Source organism: Macaca thibetana, chromosome 19 (assembly GCF_024542745.1).
Source record: "Macaca thibetana thibetana isolate TM-01 chromosome 19, ASM2454274v1, whole genome shotgun sequence".
NCBI classification, from domain to species: domain Eukaryota; kingdom Metazoa; phylum Chordata; class Mammalia; order Primates; family Cercopithecidae; genus Macaca; species Macaca thibetana.
The window spans coordinates 29,551,101-29,564,446 of NC_065596.1; the positions used below are offsets into that span (position 1 = coordinate 29,551,101).

At 52.6% G+C, this 13,346-nt stretch overlaps 3 protein-coding genes across 4 annotated transcripts in view; all 3 read left to right on the forward strand.

Annotated features, from left to right (window-relative positions):
• Window positions 1-13,346, forward strand: part of NUCB1 (nucleobindin 1) — a 250,733-nt gene that overhangs the window by 224,374 nt on the left and 13,013 nt on the right. The window contains exons 2-5 of one of the 2 annotated variants that reach the window (XM_050772451.1): window positions 921-1,013; window positions 1,422-1,567; window positions 6,413-6,520; window positions 7,854-7,986. In XM_050772451.1, coding sequence (XP_050628408.1) covers window positions 1,433-1,567; window positions 6,413-6,520; window positions 7,854-7,986 — 376 coding nt within the window. In that variant the 5' untranslated portion in view covers window positions 921-1,013; window positions 1,422-1,432. Of the gene's footprint in view, window positions 1-920; window positions 1,014-1,404; window positions 1,568-6,412; window positions 6,521-7,853; window positions 7,987-13,346 lie in introns of those variants that run through there. The other variant, XM_050772452.1, reaches the window with a different exon arrangement.
• BAX (BCL2 associated X, apoptosis regulator) overlaps window positions 1-13,346 on the forward strand; it is a 102,112-nt gene that overhangs the window by 38,856 nt on the left and 49,910 nt on the right. The gene's annotated exons all lie outside the window — the stretch shown is intronic.
• DHDH (dihydrodiol dehydrogenase) overlaps window positions 1-13,346 on the forward strand; it is a 76,751-nt gene that overhangs the window by 25,256 nt on the left and 38,149 nt on the right. The window lies entirely within an intron of this gene.

Genomic DNA, 13,346 nt, shown 5'->3' on the forward strand with positions numbered 1-13,346 from the left:
TTTCTTTTTTGAGACGGAGTCTCACTCTGTCGCCCAGGCTAGAGTGCAGTGGCGCGATCTCGGCTCACTGCAACCTCCGCCTCTCGGGTTCAAGCGATTGTCCTGCCTCAGCCTCCTGAATAGCTGGGATTACAGGCATGTGCCACCACGCCTGGCTAATTTTTGTATTGTTAGTGGAGACGGGGTTTCTCCACATTGGTCAGGCTGGTCTCAAGCCCTCGACCTCAGGTGATCTGCCCGCCTCGGCCTCCCAAAGTGCTGGGATTACAGGCATGAGCCCCCAAGCCCGGCCTGACTGTGAGAAGTGTGAAAGACAGAATGTTAAAAAAAAAAAAAAAAAAAAAAAGAAAGAAAGAAAAAAAAGAAAAGGCTGAAAAAGAATTAAATATTTAAATATTTTTATTAAAAATTAAAAAAATATATATTAACTCGGCCTGTCGTCCCAACTACTTGGGAGGCTGACGCTGGAGGATTGCTTGGGCCTAGGAGGTAGAGGCTGCAGTGAGAAGTGATTGCGGCACTGCACTCCAAACTGGGTGACAGAGCAAACCCTGTCTCAAAAAATAAGAAGAAAGAAACTCATAAGGAAGGCTATGCAATTTCTACCGTGCTGTAAATTGCAGGCACTTCGTGGGGCGAAAATAAATGGGCAAAACTACAGCTCCCATGAGGCGAAGGGGCCACGATGCCCGCGGAAGTTATTTTTCCCCCGGCCGGCAGGGAGTTGTAGTTGTCTTTGAAAGCTTTCTCTTTCTTTTGGCATAGGCGGGAAATGTGGCGTTAAGAGGCTGGGATTCCGAGACAGAAGCGAGGTTTTCACGAAAATGCGAGCGACTTCGGCAAGGGGCGGGGCCGCTAGACGTGGATGAAAGGTACGGGGCCAGCGTGGACCAATCAGGCCTCTTTGGGGCGGGGCCTCTGTGGAAAGTGGGCGTGGCCTAGGGGGGAAATCACCAAGAACGCACCGGAGGTCCTTGCCAGCCCTGGAAAACGCCCTCTGCGGTGAAGGAGAGGTGAGAGGCCAGGGTTCCAGGACTCTTGGGTCCTAGGGAGGGATGGGGGCCACAGGGCTGGAAAACTGGGTCCCGGAGGGGGATGCACTGGGTGCCAGTACTTTAGGTCCTGGAAAAAGAGGAGGCTGGCACCCTGAACTCTAGGGTCTGGGGGAGGAGGAGATCCTGGATTCCTCAGTGTGAGGGAGGAGCGTGTTGGGAGCCAGGACTCCTGGGTCTGAGGGCCCGGACTCCTGTGTCGGAGGAAGGGAAGGCTGGAGGCCTGGAATCCTGGGGCCTGGGTAACGAAATGCTTGTGTCCTGAGTCTTGGAAGTAGGGGCGGCACTGGAGGCCCGAACTCCTGGTTCCAGGGGAGGAAGAGGCTTAGGACAGACATTATGCATTATCCAGCCCTCCGTCCCCCACAGACCACACCGCCATGCCTCCCTCTGGGCCCCGAGGAACCCTCCTTCTGTTACCGTTGCTGCTGCTGGTCCTGCTTCGCGCTGTGCTGGCTGTCCCCCTGGAGCGAGGGGCGCCCAACAAGGAGGAGGCCCCTGCGACTGAGAGTCCCGTAAGTGGCCCAGCCCTGCTGTCCAGCCAGGTGTTTGCAGTGGTACTACAATTCCTGCAGACCCCGTGCCCATAGGGTGGATGTTCCAGTGACTTAACTGGCCCTACGGTTGTAGCTTGTCTTTTGCCCGCCATTCCTCCCAGCAGCAGGGGTTTGACTTGGTGAAAAACTGGAAGTCCCTGACTCTGAGGTGTGGAAAATGTGCTTCACGCCCCAAATAAACCTCTGTTTTTTAAAGATTCTCTCTACCCAAGAAGGAATCTGAAAACAAACAAACAAACAAACAAAACTACATTTCCCAGTAACACCATGTTGCTAGTTCCCAGTAGCAGTTGATGTTGGCTAGCTGGGGTAGTCTGACTTCATGGTGCTCTTGGGAGTTGTAGTTTAAATTACAAAAGGGTGAGTGCACTGCTTGTTTATTAATTCCAACATGTGTTTATCAAACCCAATAAAAGCTTTGGTCCTAAGGGATTTGGAACTTTGGAGATCCTGAAGACCAGTGCGTGTCTTGTGGTCGGAATCTTCCTATAGCTTCCTATAAGAATAGGCTGGTCAGGCCGGGCACAGTGGCTCAAGCCTGTAATCCCAGCACTTTGGGAGGCCGGTGGATCACGAGGTCAGGAGATCGAGACCATCTTGGCTAACACAGTGAAACCCTGTCTCTACTAAAAATACAAAAAATTAGCCGGGCATGGTGGCAGGCGCCTGTAGTCCCAGCTACTCGGGAGGCTGAGGCAGGAGAATGGCGTGAACCCAGGAGGCAGAGCTTGCAGTGAGCCGAGATCGGGCCACTGCACTCCAGCCTAGGTGACAGAGCGAGACTCTGTCTCAAAAAAAAGGCTAGACAGGCTAGGCGCGGTGGCTCATGCCTATAATACCAGCATTTTGGGAGGCTGAGGCAGGCAGATCACTTGAGATCAGGAGTTCGAGACCAGCCTAGCCAACATGGCAAAACCCCATCTCTACCAAAAATACAAAAATTAGCTGGGCGTGGTGACTAATGCCTATAATCCCAGCTATTCTGGGAGGCTGAGGCACGAGAACTGCTGGAACCAAGGCGGTGGAGGCTGCAGTGAGCCGAGATCACGCCACTGCACTCTAGCCTTGGCGACAGAACTGAGACTCTGAGACTCTGTTTTCTGAGACTCTGTCTCAAAAAAACAAAGAATGGGCTGGTCATTATCCCCTGGAATGGATCATTGGGTGTTTCTGGTCCCCATGCTGCAAGTTAGGCCTCTATTCTGTGAAATCCTTGCAGACCCAAGAAGGCTTTGTTGAGTCCCATTTCCTTTCTTCCATTCCACATGTTTCCTGAGCACCTTCCATGAGGCAGGCACAGTGGTAGTTGTTAGGGCACAGCCACATGTGTGCCCTGTGCCTGTGGACTATCCCTGCTCACTGGGAGATGGAAGACGAAGGGCAGGGCTCTGTGAGGGTGAACACCAGGGGTGACAGGGAGAAAGGGAGGCGTGAGTTGAGCTCTTTCTTTCTTTCTTGCTCTGTCGCCAGGCTGGAGTGCAGTGGTGCAATCTTGGCTCACTGCAACCTCTGCCTCCCAGGTTCAAGTGATTCTCCTGCTTCAGCCTCCCGAGTAGCTGGGACTACAGGCGTGCACCACCATGCACAGCTAATTTTTGTATTTTTAGTAGAAACGGGATTTCACCATGTTGGCCAGGATGGTCTCCATCTCCTGACCTCGTGATCCACCTGCCTTGGCCTCCCAAAGTGCTGGGATTACAGGCATGAGCCACCTCATTTTTTCATTTTCTTTTTCTTTTTTTTTTTTTTTTTTTTTTGAGATGGATTTTTGCTGTGTCACCAAGGCTGGAGCGCAGTGGTACAATCAATGCAACCTCCGTCTCCAAGGCTCAAGCGATCCTTCTGCCTCAGCCTCTGGAGTAGCTGGGACTTCAGGCATGTGCCACCACGCCTAGCTAATATTTTTGTATTTTTGGTAGAGACAGGGTTCATTATACTGCCCAGGCTAGTCTCTAACTCCTGACCTCAAGTGATCCCAGCCTCCCAAAGTGCTGGGATCATAGGTGTGAGCCACTGAGTTCTGAACTGGAGAGATATGTTAAGTAAAGAGCAAGGAAGAGAGGAAGTGAAGGGAAGAGCATTCCAGGCAGAGGGAACAGCATGAGCAAAGTCCACTTGGTAGGAGAAAGCAGAGCAAGTTGAGGATGTCAAGGAGGCTGCTGTGGCTGGAGCAGGGCGAGTGAGGAGGAGGGGAGAGGGGGATTATGTGGATCATGTGGGACCTTGTGAGACTTGATAAAGAGGTAAGGAATGTGTGTATATATATATATATATTTATAATAGACAGGGTCTTGTGCTGGTGCCCAGGCTGGAGTGCAGTGGCAGGATCATAGCTCACTGCAGCCTTGAACTCCTGGACTCAAGTGATCCTCCTGCCTCAGCCTCCCAAGTAGCTGGGACTACTGGCGTGTGCCACCATGCCCAGCTGATTTTTTTCTTTTTATAGAGACGGGAGTCTCCCTATGTTGCCCAGGCTGGTCCCGAACTCTTGAGCTCAAGCAATCCACCCGCCTTGGCCTCTCAAAGTGCTAGAATCATGGTGGCATGAGCCACCATGCCTGGCCAATTCTCTTTTTTTTTTTTTTTTTTTTTTTTTTTTTTTTTTGAGACGGAGTCTCGCTGTGTCACCCAGGCTGGAGTGCAGTGGCGCGATCTCGGCTCACTGCAAGCTCCGCCTCCCGGGTTTACGCCATTCTCCTGCCTCAGCCTCCGAGTAGCTGGGACTACAGGCGCCCGCCACCACGCCCGGCTAGTTTTTTGTATTTTTAGTAGAGACGGGGTTTCACCATGTTAGCCAGGATGGTCTCGATCTCCTGACTTCGTGATCCACCCGCCTCGGCCTCCCAAAGTACTGGGATTACAGGCTTGAGCCACCACGCCCGGCGTCTCTCTTTTTAATTTTAATTTTTTTTGTTTGTTTGGGACACAGGGTCTTGCTCTGTCACCTAGGCTGGAGTGAGATGATATGATTATAATGCACTGCAGCCTCAGACTCCTGGGCTCAAGCAATCCTCCTGCCTCAGCCTCCCAAAGCACTGGGATTACAGACTTGAGCCACCACGCCTGGCCTTCTCTCTTTTGTGATTTTTTTTTTTTTTTTTTTTTTTGAGACGGAGTCTCGCTCTGTCGCCCGGGCTGGAGTGCAGTGGCCAGATCTCAGCTCACTGCAAGCTCTGCCTCCCGGGTTCACGCCATTCTCCTGCCTCAGCCTCCCGAGTAGCTGGGACTACAGGCGCCCGCCACCTCGCCCAGCTAGTTTTTTTGTATTTTTTAGTAGAGACGGGGTTTCACCGTGTTAGCCAGGATGGTCTTGATCTCCTGACCTTGTGATCCGCCCGTCTCGGCCTCCCAAAGTGCCGGGATTACAGGTTTGAGCCACCGCGCCCGGCCTCTTTTGTGATTTTATTTATTTATTTTTCTAATTTATCTTATTTGCTTTTCACTACAGATCTGGGAGGCAGAGGATATACTACCTATTTTTTAAATAGGAAGAGCAGAGAAGGCCCAGGGAGAGTAAAGTGACACCCAGCTATGTATGACAAGGGTGGGATCAGAAGGCCTGGGACTTTCGTCTGTGTTGTTCACAGTGCGGCATATGATAGGGGCCTGGTGAATGTTCGTTGAATGAGTGGATGCATACATGGCCAGGGGAGTGGATGGATAGGCAGGTAGATGGATGGGCGGGTGGATGGATGGGTGGGTGGATGAGTGGATGGATGGATGCATGGATGGTTGGATGAATGGGCGGGTGGATGGATGGATGAGTGGATGGATGCACGGGTGGATGGATGGGTGGATGGATGGACGGATGGATGCACGGATGGATGGATGCACGGATGGATGGATGCATGGGCGGGTGGATGGATGGGTGGGTGGGTGGGTGGGTGGATGAGGGGATGGATGGATGGATGGATGGATGGATGCATGGGCGGGTGGATGGATGGGTGGGTGGGTGAGTGGACAGATGGTTGGCTGGATGGATGGATGGGTGGGTGGGTAGATGGATGGGTGGATGGATGGGTGGGTGGATGAATGGGTGGATAGATGGTCGGATGGGTGGGTGGGTGGATGGATGGGTGGGTGGGTGGGTGGATGGATGGGTGGGTGGGTGGGTGGATGGATGGATGGATGGATGGATGAACGGATGATGGGTGAATGGATGGGTGGGTGGGATGTATGGATGGATGTATGGGTGGGTGGATGGATGGATGGATGATGGGTGGATAGATGGGTGGGTGGGATGTATGGATGGATGGGTGGGTGGGATGTATGGATAGGGGAGTGGATGCATGGATGAATGGATGGTTGGATAGATGGATAAAGGTATGATTCACAGCTTCCCAACAAGTCATGTCCACTCTGAGCATGGTATTGGGCTGGGGTTCATAGATTTTCTTTTTTTTTTTTTTTTTTTTTTTTTTTTTTTTTTTTTTTTTTTTTTTTTTTTTTTGAAAGTCTCGTGCCGCCCAGGCTGGAGTGCAGTGATCTCAGCTCACTGCAAGCTCCGCCTCCCGGGTTTACGCCATTCTCCTGCCTCAGCCTCCCAAGTACATGCCCGCCACTCTAGTTTTTTGTATTTTTTAGTAGAGCACCCATCTCCTGAGCAGTATGGGCTGGGTGTTGAGCCACCGCGCCCGGCCCACTGATGTGATTTTCATTTCATCTTTGCTACATATATGGGAAAAGGTAAAAACTGACGAGTCCCTCGTCAGCTGCCCTAGGGAGTGGCCATAACAGTAACAGGAGTGATGGTGGGGGTGGGGGTGGGAGCAGGGGCTGCTATGTCTGTCCTCGTTGCCTCAGGACACAGGCCTGTACTACCACCGGTACCTCCAGGAGGTCATTGATGTGCTGGAGACAGATGGGCATTTCCGAGAGAAGCTGCAAGCTGCCAATGCGGAGGACATCAAGGTGCGGCTGGGGGCAGTGGGGGCTGTGGGAGGGGTACGTGCGGGGTGGGACAGAGTTCAGGAGAGGACTGGTTTCTTTTTTTCTTTTTCTTTTTTTTTTTTTTTTTTGAGACAGAGTCTTGCTCTGACACCCAGGCTGGAGTGCAATGGTACGATCTCAGCTCACTGCACCTCCGTCTCCTGGGTTCAAGGGATTCTCCTGTCTCAACCTCCCAAGTAGCTGGAATTACAGGCGCACGCCACCATGCCTGACTGATTTTTGTATTTTTAGTAGAGATGGAGTTTCACCATGTTGGCCAGGCTGGTCTCGAACTCCTGACCTCGTGATCCGCCCATCTCGGCCTCCCAAAGTGTTGGGATTACAGGCGTGAGCCACCGTGCCTGGCCGTACTGGTTTCTTCAAAGGGGCCACATGGCTCCAGCTCTGCCTGTATTTGAAATCACCAAAATGAGGCTCAGGGAGAAGTTGCTTCTTGGGGTCACAAGCTGGGAAGAGCTTTGGGGAGCACAGAATACGAGGTTAGTGCAGAGTCCCGCGGGGCAGGCTTTCAGTTGCAGCTCCACCTCTTACCAGCTATGGGGCCTCCCCGCACCGTGCCTCAGTTTCTCCATCTGGAAAAAGCAGGGTTCAGGTTTGGATTTTCCAAGGGAAGGATTCTGGGCTTTGGATTTTCCAAAGAAAGATGTGTAAAGGGTATGGAAGAGCGTGGTGACACTCCTTAGCAAGTGTTGTGAGAGGGTTGCACTAACAGAATGCTCCTATGGTGCCTTCTACAGAGGAAGAATTCAAAATAAGGGAGGTGCTGGTGTCCCTCACGTCACCATGAACTCCCATGTCAGGCCTCTAGGAGCACTGTCATTGTCCCCATTTCACTGAGTAGGACACTGAACCCTGGTAGCAGGGTCCTTGTGGGCCTGGGTCTCACCACCATGCCCAGCTAATTTTTTATTGTTTCTAGAGACAGGGACTTGCCATGTTGCCCGGGCTGCTCTTGAACTCCTGGGCTCATGCGATCCTCCCACCTCAGCCTCCTAAAGTGCTGGGATTACAGGTGTGACCCACCGCACCTGGCCCTAAACGTGTGACTTGATGAGTGACGGGAGATGGGGCAGCAGAGGTGGGCAGGGCCTTGAATGCCAGGCTGACGGGCTGGGAGCTGTCCTTCCTGAAGACTCTGAGGAGCTGGGGGACTATAAGCAGGGAAGAGGCGGTATAAGACTGGGGCATGAGAAAGCTTGTAAGAAGCTGCCAGAGAAGACAGAGAGCAGGCCGAGGCCGCCCAGCATGCCCCCTCCCAGGCCCCCAGGCTGACCAGGGTCTCCTCTCCCGTCAGAGCGGGAAGCTGAGCCGAGAGCTGGACTTTGTCAGCCACCATGTCCGCACCAAGCTGGATGAGCTCAAGCGACAGGAGGTATCGCGGCTGCGGATGCTGCTCAAGGCCAAGATGGACGCCGAGCAGGATCCCAGTGAGCAGGGGCGGGGCCAGAGGGACAGGTAGGGAGGGGTGGGGAAGGGTGGCCTCGCTCCCAGCCTCCAGGTGGTTGTGTGCTAAGCAGGTGAGGCTTCCCTCCCCTCTGTGAAATGTGAGTGGGAGATTGCCCCAGTGTTCCTCCTAGCATGATTTAATACAAACATTACAATGTTGTTTGTTTATATTCTGTTTCCATTTGTTGTTTTAAAAAATCTTTATCATGGGCTGGGCACAGTAGCCCACACCTGTAATCCCAGCACTTTGAGAGGCTGAAGCAGGCAGGTCACCTGAGGTCAGGAGTTCAAGACTACCCTGGCCAACATGGTGAAACCCCGTCTCTACTAAAAATACTAAATTAGCTGGGCGTGGTGGCACATGCCTGTAATCCCAGCTGCTCAGGAGGCTGAGGCAGGAGAATCACTTGAACCCAGGAGGCGGAGGTTGCGGTGAGCCGAGATCACGCCATGGCACTTCAGCCTGGGCAACAGAGTGAGACTCTGACTCAAAAAAAAAAAAAAAAAAAAATCATTGTCATTTAAAATTCTGGTAGAGGCCGGGTGCAGTGGCTCACACCTGCAATTCCAACACTTCATGAGGCAGGAGCATCACTTGAGCCCGGAAATTCAAAACCAGGTTGGGCAACATAGCAAGACCCCTATGTCTATAAAAATTTTTTTTTTTTTTTTTTTTTTTTTTTTGAGACGGAGTCTCACGCTGTTGCCCAGGCTGGAGTGCAGTGGCGCGATCTCGGCTCACTGCAAGCTCCGCCTCCCGGGTTCCCGCCATTCTCCTGCCTCAGCCTCCTGAGTACCTGGGACTACAGGCGCCCGCCACCGCGCCCGGCTCATTTTTTGTATTTTTAGTAGAGACGGGGTTTCACTGTGGTCTCAATCTCCTGACCTTGTGATCCGCCCGCCTCGGCCTCCCAAAGTGCTGGGATTACAGGCGTGAGCCACCGCGCCCGGCCTATAAAAAATATTTTAAAATGAGCTGGGCATGGTGGCGCATGCCTGTGGTCCCACCTCCTTAGGAGGCTGAGGTGGAAGGATCATTGAGCCTGGGACGTCAGGGCTACAGTGAACCATGACTGTGCCACTGTACTCCAGCCTGGGCGGCAGAACAAGATCCCATCTCAAAAAAAAAAAAAAAAAAAAAAAAAAAGTTGAAAGAACTTCAAACTTTCAGAAAAGTTGTAAGAGTAGTACAGAAAACAGCCAAACACCCTTGACCCGGCTTCTCTAGTTAACATTTGCTCCATTTGCTTTGTCATTCACATGTGGGACTTTACCGCAGTCACCATACACATTTCAGTGTGATTCTCCTAAGAACATACTCTTGCATAAGTACAGCAATAAAATGGAGAAGTTTGTCAGGTCACACTGTTTTTCCTTGCTTAGTCAATTTCTTTCTTTCTTTCTTTTTTTTTTTTTTTTTTTGAGATGGAATCTCACTCAGTCTCCCAGGCTGCACTGCAGTGGCGTGATCTTGCCTCACTGCAACCTCTGCCTCCCGGGTTCAAGGGATTCTCCTGCCTCAGCCTCCCAAGTAGCTGGGATAACAGGCATCCACCACCTACACCCGGCTAATTTTGTATTTTTTTTTTTTTGAGGCGGAGTCTTCACTCTGTCGCCCAGGCTGGAGTGCAATGGCACCATCTCGGCTCACTGCAAGCTCCGCCTCCCGGGTTCGTGCCATTCTCCTGCCTCAGCTTCCCGAGTAGCTGGGACTACAGGCGCCCGCCACCGCGCCCAGCTAATTTTTTGTATTTTAGTAGAAGACGGGGTTTCACCGTGTTAGCCAGGATGGTCTCGATCTCCTGACCTCGTGATCCGCCCGCCTCGGCCTCCCAAAGTGCAGGGATTACAGGCGTGAGCCACCGCGCCCGGCTTGTATTTTTTTTTTTTTTTTGAGACGGAGTCTCGCTGTGTCGCCCAGGCTGGAGTACAGTGGCCGGATCTCAGCTCACCGCAAGCCCCACCTCCCGGGTTTACGCCATTCTCCTGCCTCAGCCTCCCGAGTAGCTGGGACTACAGGCGCCCGCCACCTCGCCCGGCTAGTTTTTTTTTTTTGTATTTTTTAGTAGAGACGGGGTTTCACCGGGTTAGCCAGGATGGTCTCGATCTCCTGACCTCGTGATCCGCCCGTCTCGGCCTCCCAAAGTGCTGGGATTACAGGCTTGAGCCAACGCGCCCGGCCTGTATTTTTAAGAGACTGGATTTTGCCATGTTGGCCAGGCTGATCTCAAACTCCTGACTTCAAGTGATCCTCCCGCCTCAGCCTTCCATAGTGCTGGGATTACAGGCCTGAACCACCAGCCCTGGCCCCCATCTCAAGGTCTTTAATGTAATCCCATCTGCCAGGACCCCTTAGCCCTGTAAGGTCACACATTCACAGGTTCTGGGGATCAGGATGTGGGTATCTTTTGGGGCACCAGTATCCAGCTGCCACAACACTCAGGTTCGTCCCGTCCCTCCTCTGCCCAGAGCCTGCCCCCGGCACCCCAGTGCCCTCAGGCTCGCGTTCATGTTCCTTTCGGCTGCTCGGAGCCTGGGTGGACCTCGGCCACATCCTCCTGGCCCCGCCCTTCCCCTGTGTGCCCTGACCTTCTTGCGTCAGCATTTTTAGAAATTGCTGACGTGCAACCTCGGGAACTTTGCCCGTTCGCCCTGCTGTCCCATGACATTCCTTCTCAGGGCTCTTTGCCTGGTCCACAGACCTTCCATCTCCCCTGGAACGTCACCTCCTCAGGGTGTCACTGCCCCGGCCGTCCTGTGTGAAGGAGCCTCTGTTTTATTTGTGTCCTTGGTATTCCTTTGTTCATCCCTTGGTCGCCTGTTCTCTGTCTCTCTAGACTGGGTGCTCCAAGAGGCAGAACTCTTTTGGTGGTGGTGGTTGTTGTTGAGACAGAGTCTCACTCTGTCGCCCAGGCTGGAGTGCAGTGGCGCAATCTCGGCTCACCGCAACCTCTGCCTCCCAGGTTCAAGCGATTCTCCTGCCTCAGCCTGCTGAGTGTCTGGGATTACAGGTGCCCGCCACCACACCTGGCTAATTTTGTATTTTTAGTAGAGACGGGGTTTCACCATGTTGGCCAGGCTGATCTCGAACTCCTGACCTCAGGTGATCCACCTGCCTCGGCCTCCCAAAGTGCTGGGATTACAGGCATGAACCACTACGCTTGGCCTCCAAGAGGCAGAATTCTGTCACCATCTGATTCCTGCTGTGTCCACAGTGGCCAGCACTGGGTCAGCCTGGAGTAGTGGCTCAACACTGGCACAAACAATGAATTTGAGATTCAGTTTGTACCTGTGTCCTGCACGCCTGTCACTCCTCTGGGCTCAGCCAGGGCTGGAGCTGCCTCCACTGCAGCCTGGGTCTCCCAAATTCTAGCTGCCCGTGCGTGTGTCTTTCTGCCCACCTGACCGAGGGCCGGCCGCTGGAGGGCGGGGCCAGGCCGATTGATTCTGTGTGTGTGTGTGTGTGTCTGTCTCTCTTTCTCCCCACCTAACTAAGTGCCGCTGGAGGCCAGGGCCAGGCTGATTCATTTTGGGTCCAGCATTGCACAGCGCAGGCCTGGGCCCCTAGAGGCCTCGGGAGACCTGTGTGTGGTGAGTAAGTATGTGTTGGCAGTGTGTGTGCTGTCCCTTCCTGCCTGGAAACCCTACCCCTTCCTGACCGCTTGGAAACTCCCATACGAGGGAGGCTGCACTTGTTTGCTGCAGCTGCTGTAACCAAATACCCCTGACCAGGTGCTTCAGCAACAGAACTGGACTGTCTCATGGCCTGCAGTCAGAGTCCAAAGTGAGGGTGTTGGCAGGGCTGGTTCCTTCCGGGGCTGTGAGGGAGGATCTGGTCCAGGCCCCTCTCCTTGGCTTGCAGAGGGCCGTCTTTTCCCTGTGTCTTCACACCATCTTCCCTCTGTGTGCCTGGCCCAAATTTCTCCTTTCATTATTATTTTTTATTAATTATTATTATTATTTATTAATTTTTTTTTTTTCTAAGATGGAGTTTCGCTCTTGTTGCCCAGGCTGGAGTGCAGTGGCATGATCTCGGCTCACTGCAACCTCTGCCTTCCGGGTTCAAGTGATTCTCCTGCCTCAGACTCCCAAGTAGCTGAGATTACAAGCATGTGCCACCATGCCTGGATAATTTTGTATTTTTAGTACAGATGGAGTTTCGCCATGTTGCTCAGGCTGGTCTCGAATTCCTGACCTCAGGTGATCCACCCACCTTGGCCTCCCAAAGTGCTGAGATTACAGGTGTGAGCCACCACGCCTGGCCTATTATTACTTTGTTTTACTTCCATCACTCAGGCTGGAGTGCAGTGGCGCGATCTCGGCTCACTGCAACCTCCGCCTCCCGTGCTCAAGTGATTCTCTTGCCTCAGCCTCCTGAGGAGCTGGGACTACAGGCACACACCACTGCACACGGCTAATTTTTGTATTTTTTGTAGAGATGGGGTTTAACCATGTTGCCCAGGTGGGTCTCAAATGCCTGAGCTCAAGTGATCCTCCCACCTCAGTCTCCCAAAGTGCTGGGATTACAGGCATGAGCCACTGCGCCCAGCCATAAATTTCTGCCTTTTATAAGGTCGCCAGTCATGTTGGATTAAGGCCCACAGGAATGACCCCATCTTAACCTGGTTCCCTCTGTAAAGACCTAGTCTCCAAATCAGGTCACATTCTGAGGTACTGGGGCTTAGGACTTCAACACAGAAACTTAAGAGCACGCAATTTAACCCCTAAGACTGGTTGATGCTTTATCAAAAATTTTGGTGTTTTTCTTTTATTTATTTATTTATTTATTTTTGAGACGGAGTCTCACTCTGTCACCAGGCTGGAGTACAGTGGCGCAATCTCGGCTCACTGCAACCTCCGTCTCCTGGGTTCCAGCTATTCCCCTGCCTCAGCCTCCCAATTACAGTACAGGTGCTTACCACCATGGGATTACAGGTGCTTACCACCATGCCCAGCTAATTTTTTGTATTTTTAGTAGAAATGGGGTTTCACCATGTTGGCCAGGATGGTCTCGATCTCTTAACCTTGTGATCCGCCTGCCTCGGCCTCCAAAAGTGCTGGGATTACAGGCGTGAGCCACTGCACCCAGCCTTGTTTATTTTTTTAAAGAGTGGTTGAGGCTGGGCGCGGTGGCTGCCACCTGTAATCACAACACTTTGGGAGGCTGGGTGGGTGGATCACCTCAGGTCAGGAGTTCAAGACCAGCCTGGCCAACATGGCGAAACCCTGTTTCTACTAAAAATACAAAAATTAGCCGGGTGTGGTGGCGTGCACCTGTAGTCCCAGTTACTCAGAGGACTGAGGCAGGAGGATTGCTTGAGCCTGGGAGGCGGAGGTTGCA